At 37.3% G+C, this 13,977-nt stretch overlaps 1 protein-coding gene across 1 annotated transcript; it reads right to left on the reverse strand.

Annotated features, from left to right (window-relative positions):
- Positions 1–8,449: 8,449 nt before the first annotated feature.
- On the reverse strand, positions 8,450–13,882 carry LOC129840388 (T-box brain protein 1-like). The gene is made up of 6 exons (XM_055908222.1): positions 11,815–13,882; positions 11,405–11,559; positions 11,187–11,308; positions 10,756–10,908; positions 10,552–10,613; positions 8,450–9,963 (listed from the first exon to the last, which is right to left on the reverse strand). The coding sequence occupies exons 1-6, from the start codon at positions 12,342–12,344 to the stop codon at positions 9,351–9,353; spliced, it is 1,635 nt and encodes a 544-aa protein (XP_055764197.1). The 5' UTR covers positions 12,345–13,882; the 3' UTR covers positions 8,450–9,350.
- Between the last annotated feature and the right edge of the window lie 95 nt (positions 13,883–13,977).

Raw genomic sequence — 13,977 nt, forward strand, 5'->3', positions numbered from 1 at the left:
ATTTACAACAACGACATCTACAGCACAGAGGAGCCCGTTTACGAGTCACCTCGTGGGAGAATACCCCTAATCAAACCGCCATTGTGTTTCTCAAATATTTTTGGTTTGTTTGTGACACCTTAAAGCTGTTCTCTGATGAGTTTTTAGGTAGCTTGGTAAACTGTTCCACAGAACTGCTGCAAAATACACACATTAGTTTTTCCCCGTGGGGCGCTTAAATGTGCAGGGATCAAAGTTAGCAGAGCTCCTTCTGGTGAAGTACTGATGTGTCATTTATTCGGCTGAAATAATGACAGATTCAGACAACTTTAATGTCCTCGAGAGGCAATTCCATTTCGCAGCAGTCATAGTTCATATGACAAGATCACATATTAAAATGTGAAACACAACAACGGAAAAAAAGCTACGGATATTTACAGAATATTTACTAAAAAGTTCAGCAGGATAGTGCAAAGGTCTTAAAATGTCTGAGTAAGGCTGGGCCTGTGTTTGCATGTCAAAGTGCTTAAAGTGCATATTAGTCCAACCCTAGATATTTAGAGACAGAGTTACGGACAATTTTGTGGGTAAACCCCAAATTAATCGGAGTGACTCCTGTATCCACCATGAGCCATTTCAGTTCTACAAAGTAATTTACACACTGCCACGTAGGGCTGCATGATATGGGCAAATAATCTAGGATTTATTTTTAACCAAATGTTGCAATTGAGATTTGACTTGCGAATTAGAGCAAAACTGTTGGAATCATGGAAATAGAATGGCTATTCTAATTCTATAGTTAGAATATAATAGTGGTACTTTGAATACAGAGTTGTTTGAGATGACAACGAATTAAAATGCCAGAGGAGTTATTGTGACAGGGTAAGAATAAAAGTTTGGATAAGTGTTTCCTAGGGGACCCTATACATTTTGGCTACGTTGCATGTTTTCTCTTAGCTACTTCATGTAGCTAACATATTTTGGCTTTGCATATTCCTCTTTGATTTAGAAGATACTGTTGCACAAACAACATACTGATTTAGGTCTACACCATCACTGGTATTGTCAGGCTATATTAGCTAGCTACGTTTGCGCTTACTCGGTACATTTATTAGCTAGCTAGCTATTAGCATTAGCGGGTAACAATTAGCATCTCACAAGATTTAGGGCAACTTGCTAAGAAAAGACAAACTAGCTGTTTGCTGATGTAAGAAACTAGTGGATTTATATTAAGAAGCCAAGTGAAAACAGCATTGTTGTCATCAACATTGTTACATGTGCTGCATTCATCATGCAGACTGAACGCAAGTGTCTCAAGGTTGAGGAACGTCATCTTGGTTGAGGAACATCAAATGCGCTCCTTGAGTGACAGGGAGCGTGGCTATGGCTGTGTGGAAAGTGGCACAGAGAGAAAGAGCTGAGAGAGATGACGAAGTAAACATTAAAAATTTACATTACACATGGCGTATCACATTTAACAAACAAACATTCAAATACCTGTATAGAAGGTAAAGTAAAAACCAAACCGGTCCCTGCATCAATACCGGTATATCTTAAAATACTGTATACCACCCAGCCCTAATTTGAAGATGTCTGAACAACTGAAGCCATGACCTGGTAAGAAACCCAAAGTTAGGATATGCATTCAAAGATGATTAGCAAAAAAGGTTTGTTCTTTGTGTAGGCAAATAAACAGTATACGTGTAGCCTAAACCAGTCAAATTCTGATTCTCACCTGACATCTTCACCACAGGCTGAGCAGTGGATGGTAGATTGATGTTTCCAATGGGCCTCTCCAGTGGCCTTGCTTTAGGAAGTCACTCAGACGGCTGGTATGGGAAAGGACTGCTCTAGTAGCAATGGGCCTTAGGAGAATACATAGCAAATCTTTATAGAGCCCCTTTAGCTTTTTTTGGAGCCTTGTTTGACAGCATACCATTACATATTTGGATACTCACCCCTCAGATTCCGAATGTGTTTCTGTTGCTCATTAAAAAACTACTTTTCAGTCTTAGGTGTGTGGTTCGATGTGGCAGTTAATGATGTTTGTCCCCCATGGGTCACCATAGGAACAAAGTCAATGCTTCCTCAAAATAGTGAGAATATATATATATTTTTTTATCTTTAATTAATTTGGACGTTTTTGCAGGTTTACATCTAGCTAATGTGTTTGGTGCAGTTTTTATTTAATTTAAAAATATATATATATAATTTAACAACAAATCAATACAGGAAGTACATGTGGGAACACAAGTATATATGAATAATATACAATGGAAAATTGGGCAAGGGGGTACAATATCACATTACAATATCATACATACACTTATAATTCTAACAGCTTTTTTGTTAGTAGAGTATTTAATTGTCTTAAAATAAAGTTCAATTTCTTTTTGTAAGGTAAGAAAATGTGTTTTTTTTGTTTACATTTGTGAATATGAAATTTGGCCAAAAGAATAATGAAATGAATTACATAAAAATGTTTCAGCTTATTTCTAACGTAGGTAAAGAATCCAAGCAGTACATCTCTCCCCAATAGTGTAAGATCTTCATAAATGTGTTCAATTATAAATCTACTGATGTCTTGCCACAGTTTTCTTACATGAATACAATGCCAAAAAATATGCAACACTGTTTCTGGGTGGTCATTACAAAAGGAGGCATTTTAGTTGATGTTTTCCTTAAACTTCTTCATATAGTGGTTGGCAGGATAATATTTATGAATAATTTTAAAGGAAACTTCCTTAATTTGGTTAACAAGTAGGTATGTGTGTGGCAACATCCAAACTTTTCCCCCAACAGATATTATCGATAAATCCATTCCAATAAGGCATGACATAAGGTATAGATACAAAATCCTGCTGAAACAAGGTTCGTATCGCTCTGTTGTTGAATGGACCAAAAGAGAAACAAATCTTTCCTACTGATGAGTCAACAGGGTCAACGGAAGGTAGGCTTTGAGGGTTAGTTCTTGACACGTTTCTGAATAATAAAGCAATACCTGACGGAATGGTAACTAAAACAATTGCAAAATCTTTAGGTGTTACAGGGACCTTGTAAAGTAATAAGAATTCCTTATAACTGAGTAAAAGACCCTCTGCATTTACCAGTTGGCTCACCAATAGGATATTATTTTCACAACCAATATTCATAAAATAAGGAAGAATTTTTATACAATATATCCCGATTATTCCATATATAATATTTGTGGGGAGAAAAATTATGCTTATAAATTAAGGACCATTACAAGATAACCTGCCGATGAAAAGCAGAAAGTAGGAATTGTTTTATCCAATTGATCTTAAAAGTATTATTTAAGGTAGTAAAGTCCAGAAAATTCAGCCCACCATTCTCATAAGTGTTCATTACAACAGTTTTCGTAATGTAATGGGTACGGTTTCTCCACAGAAAGTTGAAAAGCATCTGGTCTATCTCCTTGCTTATTTTACTGTCAAGATATTGTCACGAGAATTTTCAATCCCAATGATAATAATTGACAAACAATAGCTTTGACCAATCCCCGAGATCTGTAAGACCATGGGTTTAATAATAATTAGTCAACGTCTCAGCTTGTGCAAAAAGATAGTACAGTTTATTCACGAGAACGCTCTGAAGTTCACGAGAACGCTCTGTTCCACACAAACAGTAGGTATCCTACGCACATACATACACACAAACAGGTGAGTTTTATCCTTCTCCATAGTTCTCACCACTGTGTATCACTACCCAGCCGACAGTTCCATTCCCCGGAGATTAGGGAAACCTTGAGAAGTACTACCTATGCTATCATAAGTTTCTCAGAGGCCTATCTAGGTCGGCCCAAACACAGTTGGATTGTTCTCGTTTTTTTTCTTCGGCACACACATACAAGTTCAAATCCAAAGCTACGCCTTGCTCAGACAATCTGTGTTTTTCCACTATACAGATACATTGTTTAATCTAATTCTGACTAAAACTACACACATAATCAGATTATCATTTTATGATTCTAATCAATTTCATACAATTATAAGGTTTCAGAGTGGAATTATTTAATCATTATCTTTCAACATATACATTATTTTATCAGATATAAAGATAGAGCGTCATATGTTAGTCTAGAGATACCTTCAGCCTTGGTTATTAGAGATAAGATAAGATAAAGATAAGCCCCTCTGTAGCCATTCATTTTGCTTCTTCTAGGTTTTTTTAACAAGAGGGTTAAAATTTAGCAAGCCTCTAGACTTCTGATCCTTTGTAATGGTTATGCCTAAATATGTAAGTTCTTCTTTTACTGGAATACCATAATTTGAAGGTGTCACACAATCTTTGACAGCCGAGTTCACATTTATCAATGTTAAGATATAGACCAGACGCTTTGGAAAACGATTGTATCACATTGATCGATATGGGAATTTGGTTAGCATCTTTCAGAAAAAGTGCAGTATCGTCAGCCAGCTGGCTTATAATCATTTCTTTACCAGCTATGGAAATACCTTGTACAGGACTATTATTTAAAGAATTTGTAAGAAGTTGGGTGATTAATAGAAACAGGTACGGAGAGATAGGACAACCTTGCCTAATTCCTCTCTTTAACTCAAATCTAGGTGAGGTGCCATATTTCAATTTGATAGAGCTGTTACCATTTGTATAGAGAGTCTTAATAGCCTTACAGAAAAAATCCCCAAAGCCAAGTCTCTCAAGGGAGTGGAAGAGGAACTGATGCTCTACTTTATCAAATGCTTTATAAAAATCTAAAAATAATATGAAGCTATCCTCGGTTATTAGGTCTAAGTAGTCAAGTATGTCTAATACTAGTCTGACATTGTTAGAAATATGTCTGTTCCTCATGAAGGCAGACTGTGTTTCATCAATGATTGCATCCAGGACTTCTTTAATTATTTTTGCAAGTAGTAAGGCTAAGGCTAATCTTATAGTCAATATTAAGAAGACAAATTGGACGCCAGTTATCGATGAGCAGCACTTATTTTTTAGGCTTAGGTATCAGTGTTATTAACCCCTAACTCATTGTAGGAGGGAGAACATTGTTTTTAATACTCTCTAAAAAGACTTCAAATAGGAAGGGAGCTACTTGTTCAGATAATAATTTTTAAATTCTGATGTAATTCCATCAACACCTGGTGATTTATTGTTCTTTAGATGTTTGATAGACTCTATAATCTCTTCAACACTGTTTAGATTCTATATCACTGAACATTATTCAGTGAGTCAAAAAACATATCTGTGGATTCCTGGCAGTACGTAGAGCTATACAATTTTCTGTAAAAATTGTTACAGTATTTAGCGATTAATTTTTGGTCATCTGTAATAACACCATCAATGTTTAATTTATGGATAGTGTTATTTTTAGAGTGAAATTTCTCAAGTCTAAAGAAATAGGATGAATTCTGTTCTCCCTCCTCAATCCATTTTTTCCTAGATCTAATAAAGGCTCCTGCTTTTAATGTATATATATATTATCCAGTTTATTTTGTAACTCAATTAGTTCCATCTTCTCCTCCCCCGAGAGGCCGGCTGGGGACCTCTGAGAAAGGGAAGTTATCTTAATGATCACCTTTTCCTCCTCAGCTCTTCTGGTCTTAGCAAGATTACTACCATATTTTCTAAGGTATTTGGACACCTCAAATTTGAAGAGCTCCCAGTTCTTGCAATAAGGTTTTTCTTCACAAGCCCTTTCCCAAAAGTGTGAAAGCAGATCTTTAACCTCAAACTTAACTATATCATTATTTAATAATGAGCTATTTAGCTTCCAGTAGGATGCTCTACCAAGGTTAGTATCAGGGGTAAATATTTTGATATCAATGTAAATGGCCCTATGGTCTGTGAGGGGAGTAGTACAAATATTTGTAGTAACACACTCACTATCAATACATTTGGATATAAGCCAAAAATCTATTCTGGATTGTCTGGAATCTGTTTTGTTACTCCAAGTGAATGATCTGTCGGCCGGAACCCTCTCTCTCCATATATCAGTAAGATCAAACATTAACATAAAAAGTATTAAACCCAAATTCTGATTGGTTGGTCTGCCTGGGGGCCATCTATCAGTTGAATTATCTATAGTAATGTTAAAGTCCCCTCCTATCAATAATAACGAATTCAAGAAATGTAGATAACCAATGAAGTATACGTTTCTCTATAAATTCAAGCAACTTATCATTCTCATGTTTGGTGTTGTACCTGTAGAAGTTTACAGTAATGAGCGTAATGTCATTGTAACTGATCACAAGACAAATAAAGTGACCAAAGGGGTCACATTCCGAGTGTAGAATATTACCACCAAAGGTATTTTTCATTGTAGTGACGCCAGCGGAGCATTCAGATCCATGGGAAAGCTAAATATCGTTGCCCCACTGTGATCTCCAGAAGTTGGCATCAGCCGAAATTGAGTGAGACTCGTGAAAAAAGCAAAAATCTGTTTGAGATTGTTTAGCAAATAAAAATAAGGCCTTGCGCTTCACATTGTTTCGTAACCCCCTAGCATTAAGAGAAACTAAAGACAAAGACAAAACAACAAAGATTATATAAAAGTATAAACTGTAGTAGGATGAGTCAAAAACATGGGAGCAGTGAACATAAACGATAAGGAACCGAGATCTGCACCATTTAAGTCAACTTAAAGTGAAAATAGCTTATTCCATCAACTCTGAGCTAGACGTTATCCGGCTTTGAAATTCAACTCAACTGAAAATGATGTTCAAGACCAAACCAAGGGTTCTTGTAGTAAGAGAGATTAAAAACCCTCTTTAGTGTAATCAGGAACTATTCTGATAAATAAAATGCAAAATAATAATTTAAATAAAAGGGTACCAACTATTTTAAGTGCATATGAAAACTGATCATGAAAATAATTGAATAAAACATGTTTTACATATACACGTTCCTAAGACCTTTATCACTTTGAAATAATAACTAAATAGAACAATAACCGTGTGAAGTCAGAGCAGACCTGTATGCCATTTAAAACAGTATCTTAGTTACTGTATACATAAACAATTAGTACAGCTTCTTCGTAAGTTTGTAAACATAATAGGCCTTCTGGTCATACAAGAACAAACTAATAGATTGAAGTACCTGAGTATTCCGAAAAATAGTCACCTGATGCTTGTTAGGTAAAGTTAAACAATACAAGGAAAATGAGAATACCATGGCTGAAACCATCAATCTGTTTCTTCTGGTGAGATTTTAGGGAGGAATATGGATTTCTGGACCGTTGATGAAGCCTCGTCTTCCGACGAAGTAAGCAGCCTTTCCCTCATTTCGTGCTTTCTTGATCTTATTGTTTGAGGAGAGTGCACAATTATGAACTTGAAAATGTATGAATAAACCAATTAGGCACATTTGGGTAGTATTGATACAACCTTCTGAATAGATATGCAAGATTTCACTGGATCACTCAAAACTTTGCACATTCAGTGCTGTCATCTAGTGGCCAAAATCTAAATTGCTCTTGGGCTAGAATAGTTCATTATGCCCTTTTTCTTGCTTTTCGAAGATTAAGGTTTTTTTTTTCTTTGTATTATCTTTTACCAGATCTAATGTGTTATATTCTCCTACATTCCTTTCACATTTCCACAAACTTCAGTGTTTCCTTTCAAATTGTATCAATAATATTCATATCCTTGTTTCAGGGTCTGAGCTACAGGCAGTTAGATTTGGGTATGTCATTTTAGGCGAAGATTGGAAAAAAAGGGGCGAATCCTTAAAATATTTTTAAGCCTATACCTAACTATTTTCCTAACCGTAACCTCATTTTCCTAGCCTGTTATGTTAATTCCAACCTGCCACGTTAATTATCCTAACCTGCCAGATTAGTTATCCAAACCTGCTATGTAAACAGTCCCTGGTTTGGGATTGGGCCACGACTACTTTGTGTTAATCTCTCATAGAAAGACAACTCGGAAACTTCCAATTTGGCCGAGTTTTCCACTTGGAAAGTATCACAAACAACCAATAGGAAGCTCTTTGCAAATAATTTACGTTATATGTAAACACAGCTGAGCAAATTGCGCAAGATTTTTGTTCTGGTTTAATGGAGATTAATTTTCTGTAAATACCTCAATGACGGTATAAGTAACTGTCCAGTGAAAATATCACTTAAAAGTTCATTGTTTGTTAGCTCATACTCAAATAATGTTGTTGATCTATACTCGTATTTGACGCCAACGCATACATTTGAGAAAAACCCCATCTCAAAAATGCTTACTATTTCAACATATAATGTGAAGTCAGGTTGGCTCATTGGCTGTGTTGGCCAATCAGCGGTTGACTTGTGATTAATATTTTTAATGACCTGTATACACCCCCAGCAATATGCCCACATCATTGTTATTGGGGTACGCCCAAAGCATTCAAACACCGAAAAGCTTATTTTCAACATATTTAATGATCATCCTTTGGTAGGAAAAGTATTTTACTCATATTGTAAATTATAGGTCATATTTCATAGAAATCTGGAAACACTGGGCAGTTACTTTAACACAAAAATATTTTATTTTTTAAAGAAAACGTCAATAGTCGCCGAATAAATGAAAGTTATTTGACAAATGTTAAATACAGATGTTGAATCAGCTATGTGAGTACAACAATACACACATTAAACATTATTAAGGATTAAAAAACAAGTTCAGATTACTTATGTCCATTGTGGTCCTCTTATGAATATCTTTCATCTTCAGTTTGCTCCATTGTTCACGCATCTGCAAGCAAAGCAGCAACAACACTGATAAACCATCACACCTGGTATAAACACGTTTAAAGAGAAAAGGAATTGCAACTTCTCCATCTGCTTTTAATCGAATTTATATTTTTACTTCATTTTTAGATAATTAATTAGTGTACATCCTATCAAAGACTACAACAAATTCCCTCTTCACCTTTTTTTGCGTTGGGCGATGATTTATGAATATGTCCATTGTGTTTTGAAGCATTTGGGCTACTTACTTTAAGTACAGTTGTTATAACTCAGAACCTTGTTTTTTTGCGCTAGTAAAGACATTGTGGATCCTATATAGGCTACTAAAGCCAGCACCATAAAACATAATGCCAAGGAAACTCAACGCAGGCTAAGACATGAACACTTTCCAGAAATGTATTCAACAAATCAAAAATCAACCAATCAAATCAGTCAAATTAGAAAACAGGATTCAATTAAAACATCTAGAGTAGGACTACAGCTAATGTTAAATATATACATTATTATAGCTTAAATAGACTATTTTGTCGTTAACATTTTAACACTTCAGTCATATCCATAGCCCACTCTAGGCTAATCCAAAAATGCAGTCTAATGAAAAAACGAATGAACGATTTCCAGATGATTATTTAGACTGGTGCCAATAACCTAGGTTGGGATATCTCTTCAATTCAGTTTATGATGTCTCTATCCAACTAGACTCCGAGATATCTTGTGGTTTTGCGTCTTCAGAGACACTCGTTGGCAAACTCTCCTTTGAAAGTGAGAGGACCTCGTCAAAGTCCGCAGTACCAATAGCGTGTCCATTAGTCCAGCAGGACAGAGCCGGGCTAGACGCACTGCAATACTGGGGTGAGGTAGGCGCAAAATCCGTTGGTTCTGCGTAATAAGTAAGGGCTCTACCCGAACTGTCCGTTGCGGACAGCTGTAGTGCCTTTCCAGCTGTTGCATATGACAGCAAAGTTGCCGTGTTTCCAGTCGCGTCATTTGTGCGGGAGGCATAGTCCAGTCTGTTGTTGTTCGGTGTCACAAACCATCTCGGGGATGCCGCCATCGTGTCCTCCTCGCTGGTTTGCGGTGACAGCATGCTGTTAGTTAAGGGGACGTTATAGTCTAGTCCAGACGTAGCTCCTGCGCTAGGGCGGAAACAGGATTTGGCATACGTGCTGACGAATTGGTGCTGAAGGAAAGAATTAGCAAGTGCATATCTGGCACCGGGCACAAACTGGGCGTAGGTCGAGTCACTCGGCGATGGCGTCAACCGGTCACTATCGTAGCCTGTGTAGATTCTAGAGACATCCAAAACAATCAATTAGGAAATTGGAAAATAATACAAATGAGAAAGACCTCAAATAAAACTATTCCACAAGGGTGAAATAACAATGGCATGCAATTATTTTTTTTAAATTAACGGACGTCTTACACCATTAAACCTAATTAATCTCCAATAGTTCCTTACATTATATTTAAAACACTAAATATTTGAAGAGAATATTGGCAACATTTTTTAACTTGTCTGTCCACAGGAATTCTGACACACAAACGCATACATTTCCAATTGGACAAAAATATGCACGTATCCAAATCCGTAATGCATTTCAAGCCCGTTTACATCATAATGTAGTCCTTACCTTTAAAGCTGGTATTGAAGAAATCATTAAAAAAACATATGGTTGTTTTAGGAGTGACGGTAAACGTCACCAATAAATGGGGAAAAGTCGTGCGTAAAGCATAGTCTAATTTCGGAACAAACCACAATAAATGTGTTCATATTTTAGTCACAATTTGTGATTCTAAAAATTTCAATAGAATAATATTTAAATATGTAAGGATATTAGAAAACAAAACAATGGCTAGGCTAATATATTTTTACTTACTTGTCATAATTGTCCCGAAAACCTTTTGCGAAAGGATTGTGGTCTATTTTCAGCTGTGTTATCTGAAAGAAGAAAATAAAAACATTAAAAAGGCCTAGCCTAGTCTAATGTAAATTTGTGAACCACTTTTACCCCAATAGGAAAATATTTGCCTAGCCCCAATTTAAACAATGAATCAATATTTGAAAGAACACATTTCTTTACGTCTGTGTTCTGGTATGCTGTGACTGCAACGAATTGCGTCTCGGGGAACGTAAATGACTGTCTGGGTTGACTTGCGTTCTCGGCCCCATCCTCGTGCACCTCGACCACATTAAGACGGGGTTGGTACCTATGGAGGGACTGAACGACAACCATCTGAACAGAGGACATGAAAAACAGGTGTTAATTGGGGCATCTGTGATCATCTCTAGAGACAATGCACAATTTGAAGATTTTTTATTTTTTTTTACACTAAAGACAAATACATTCTGAATTATTTCATACAATATGGTTGATAAATACATAAAAACGAATTTTGTATAGAAAATCTCTCAATGAAACGTCTCTAGACTTGAATATAGCATATTTTCAAGACCTCTTTCACCGTATATATATATATATATATATTAGGATTAGGATTATATTAAACGTACCTGCCCTGCACTTTCCAATGCCCCTTTATTATTTGCCAACTTCAGTTTTCCAAAAGAAATTTCTTGACGCATCCAGTGCGCGCCGGTGTTCGGAGAGTCTGGATGCATATAGGCCTTGTTCCCTATAAATTAATTATTGAAGACATTACTCACTTTCTTTGTCAGAAAACCTCACTTGGAGAGAATAGAAGGGGGACAAGAAAAGTAAAATCACTTGCCTGTCCCATTTGACTCCGCTTTGCCGCAGGGTACCCACTGTCCTCCTTGGAACCGCCAGTGATTAGGGTCCGCGAGACTGACGTCCACAAAAATATTGTAATTTGCCGTCGGATCAAGTCCAGATATATTAAAGCTCAGGAAGGGAAACATTCGTCTGTAAGAATAAAAAAGAGTGAGTTTTATTTCATTTACAAATTCCTAAAGCCCGCTAAAACTTTACTTAATAAGACAACGAAATTCGTTCTAATTTGGACTATTGCTGTGGCCATATTTTGTTAATAAACCCCAGGCGTTTTCAATAAACACGTCAATCTTACTTCGTCCAAATAAGTACGGCAGTTTGCCCACTATGTTAACATTAGCTAACCTTATGCAAGGCAAGCGAGAAAGTGAACGGGTCAATACTCACCGCCCCTGTTTAGTGATGATCATTTCTGTTTGGTGCCTGTGAAACGTGAGCCACAGAGCCCTATTGCAGAGATAAACTTGCGCTTTACCAAAAACCATCCCGGTTTGCATTGCTGAGCTCTTGTGGAAAGCACCTCCTTGGTGGCCATGCCCGTATGGCTGGGCGTAAAAATATCCGGGCGCTGGGAAGCCTTGAGGTGACGTAGTGGTCAAGAGGCTATTATATGAGCCTTGCGTGACCACAGGATGGTGTGCCATGTAGTGACCCGAACTGGTGATGGCGAGGGCCGGGTAGGTGGCTCCGTGCAGTGTCCGGTGTGGGAACATGGTACCAGACGAGGTAGCAGACGCGGACTGAGCTTGGCTGGGGCTGGGCTGAGACGAGGGATACGGTCCCTCTGTAGATCCATGGAAGTTATGACGATTGTCACAGACGGTCTCTTGAGCAGAATGCCTACTGCTTCCCTTGTCGCCGTCACCAAATGAGTCCTCCGAGTCGATAAAGTCGTCTGCGTCTGACGGATTTGTCATCCCTGTGGTTTCTTTATTAGAACGTGTTAGGTTCCTCTTTTCAGTTCAGCCCTTCACTTGAGGAGAGCATAGGGTGGTACTGGATAGCGAGTTCAGACCTGTGGTAGTCGCTATCTATATTATTGGGTGTTGGATGTTGAGATGCGAAGATATTGGAGCTGCGCAAGTAGAATTACGCGCAACACAAAAAACAATTTGGTTAAGGTTACCCGTATCACATGTAGGGAATATGAACTCCAAATACTCTTGGAACGAAACTAATGAAACGTCTACAATTGTTACCCTTTACATTACAGAATAGGGATAAGGTTTATAAGTAGACTGTACAAACAGTTATATTTCTAACAGTTATAGAAATCTCTCTGATCATGTTCGTTTTGCTGGACTGGAACTAAATACTGCTGTTGTTATACCTCTAGTACCATGTGGCAGGTAGATGATATATTTAAACATTTTTATAGTTAATGACAACATTCATATTTCATCATTAAACTTTTTTTAAATCAGGAAATATTGCTAAATCTTGAAAGTGGGCAGGGTCATTTTAATGTCATTGGAAAACAATGCTTCGAGTGTCAGAAGTGTCATCAACTATGGCATAACTAATTGAAAAATGACAGCTAGTGACAGCTGGTGTAACAGTTTAACTTTGCGTCCGTCCCCTCGCCCATACCCGGGCGCGAACCTGGCAGCTAGGCAAGATTCACAGGGTGTGTCGGAAGTGGGACCTATTCACTATATACAGTTGAAGTCGGAGGTTCACATACACCTCAGCCAAATACATTTAAACTCAGTTTTTCACAATTCCTGACACTTAATTCTACTAACAATTTCCTGTCTTAGGTCAGTTAAGATCAACACTTTATTTTGATGTGAAATGTCAGAATAATAGTAGAGAGAATGATTTCATACTTTATTTCTTTCATCACATTCCCAGTGGGTCAGAAGTTTACAAACACTCAATTAGTATTTGGTTGCTCGCACACACTTTTTCAGTTCCAAAGTAAGTTCATCTCTAGGACACAGAATGCGTCTCCTTCCTGAGCGGTATGACAGCTGCGTGGTCCCCTGGTGTTGATACTTGCATACTATTGTTTGTACAGATGAATGTGGTACCTTCAGGCGTTTGGAAATTGCTCCAAAGGATGAATCAGACTTGCAGAGGTCACAAATATTTTTTTGAGGTCTTGGCAAAAAATAGTTTTCCAAGCTGTTTAAAGGCACAGTAAACTTAGTGTATGTAAACTTCTGACCCACTGGAATTGTGATACAGTGAATGATAAGTGAAAAAATCTGTAAACAATTGTTTGAAAAATTACTTGTGTCATGCACAAAGCCGATGTCCTGACCGACTTGCCAAAAAAGTTTGTTCACAAGAAATTTGTGGAGTGGTTGAAAAACAGGTTTTAATGACTCCAACCTAAGTGTATGTAAACTTCTGACTTCAACAGCACATGCAATACATTTGACAAGGACCCAGGGAACTACATAAGGATTAGTGTGCCATTTCAGATGCAGCCATTCTGTATAAATGGACCAAAACTTTCTCTCAGACCCAACTGAGACCAACCAGTCGAACCGCAACACGTCCCCCATGCTGCTGTTCTGTATATTATAGATACAAGTCCACGGT

The sequence above is a fragment of the Salvelinus fontinalis genome, chromosome 41 (assembly GCF_029448725.1).
Source record: "Salvelinus fontinalis isolate EN_2023a chromosome 41, ASM2944872v1, whole genome shotgun sequence".
NCBI classification, from domain to species: domain Eukaryota; kingdom Metazoa; phylum Chordata; class Actinopteri; order Salmoniformes; family Salmonidae; genus Salvelinus; species Salvelinus fontinalis.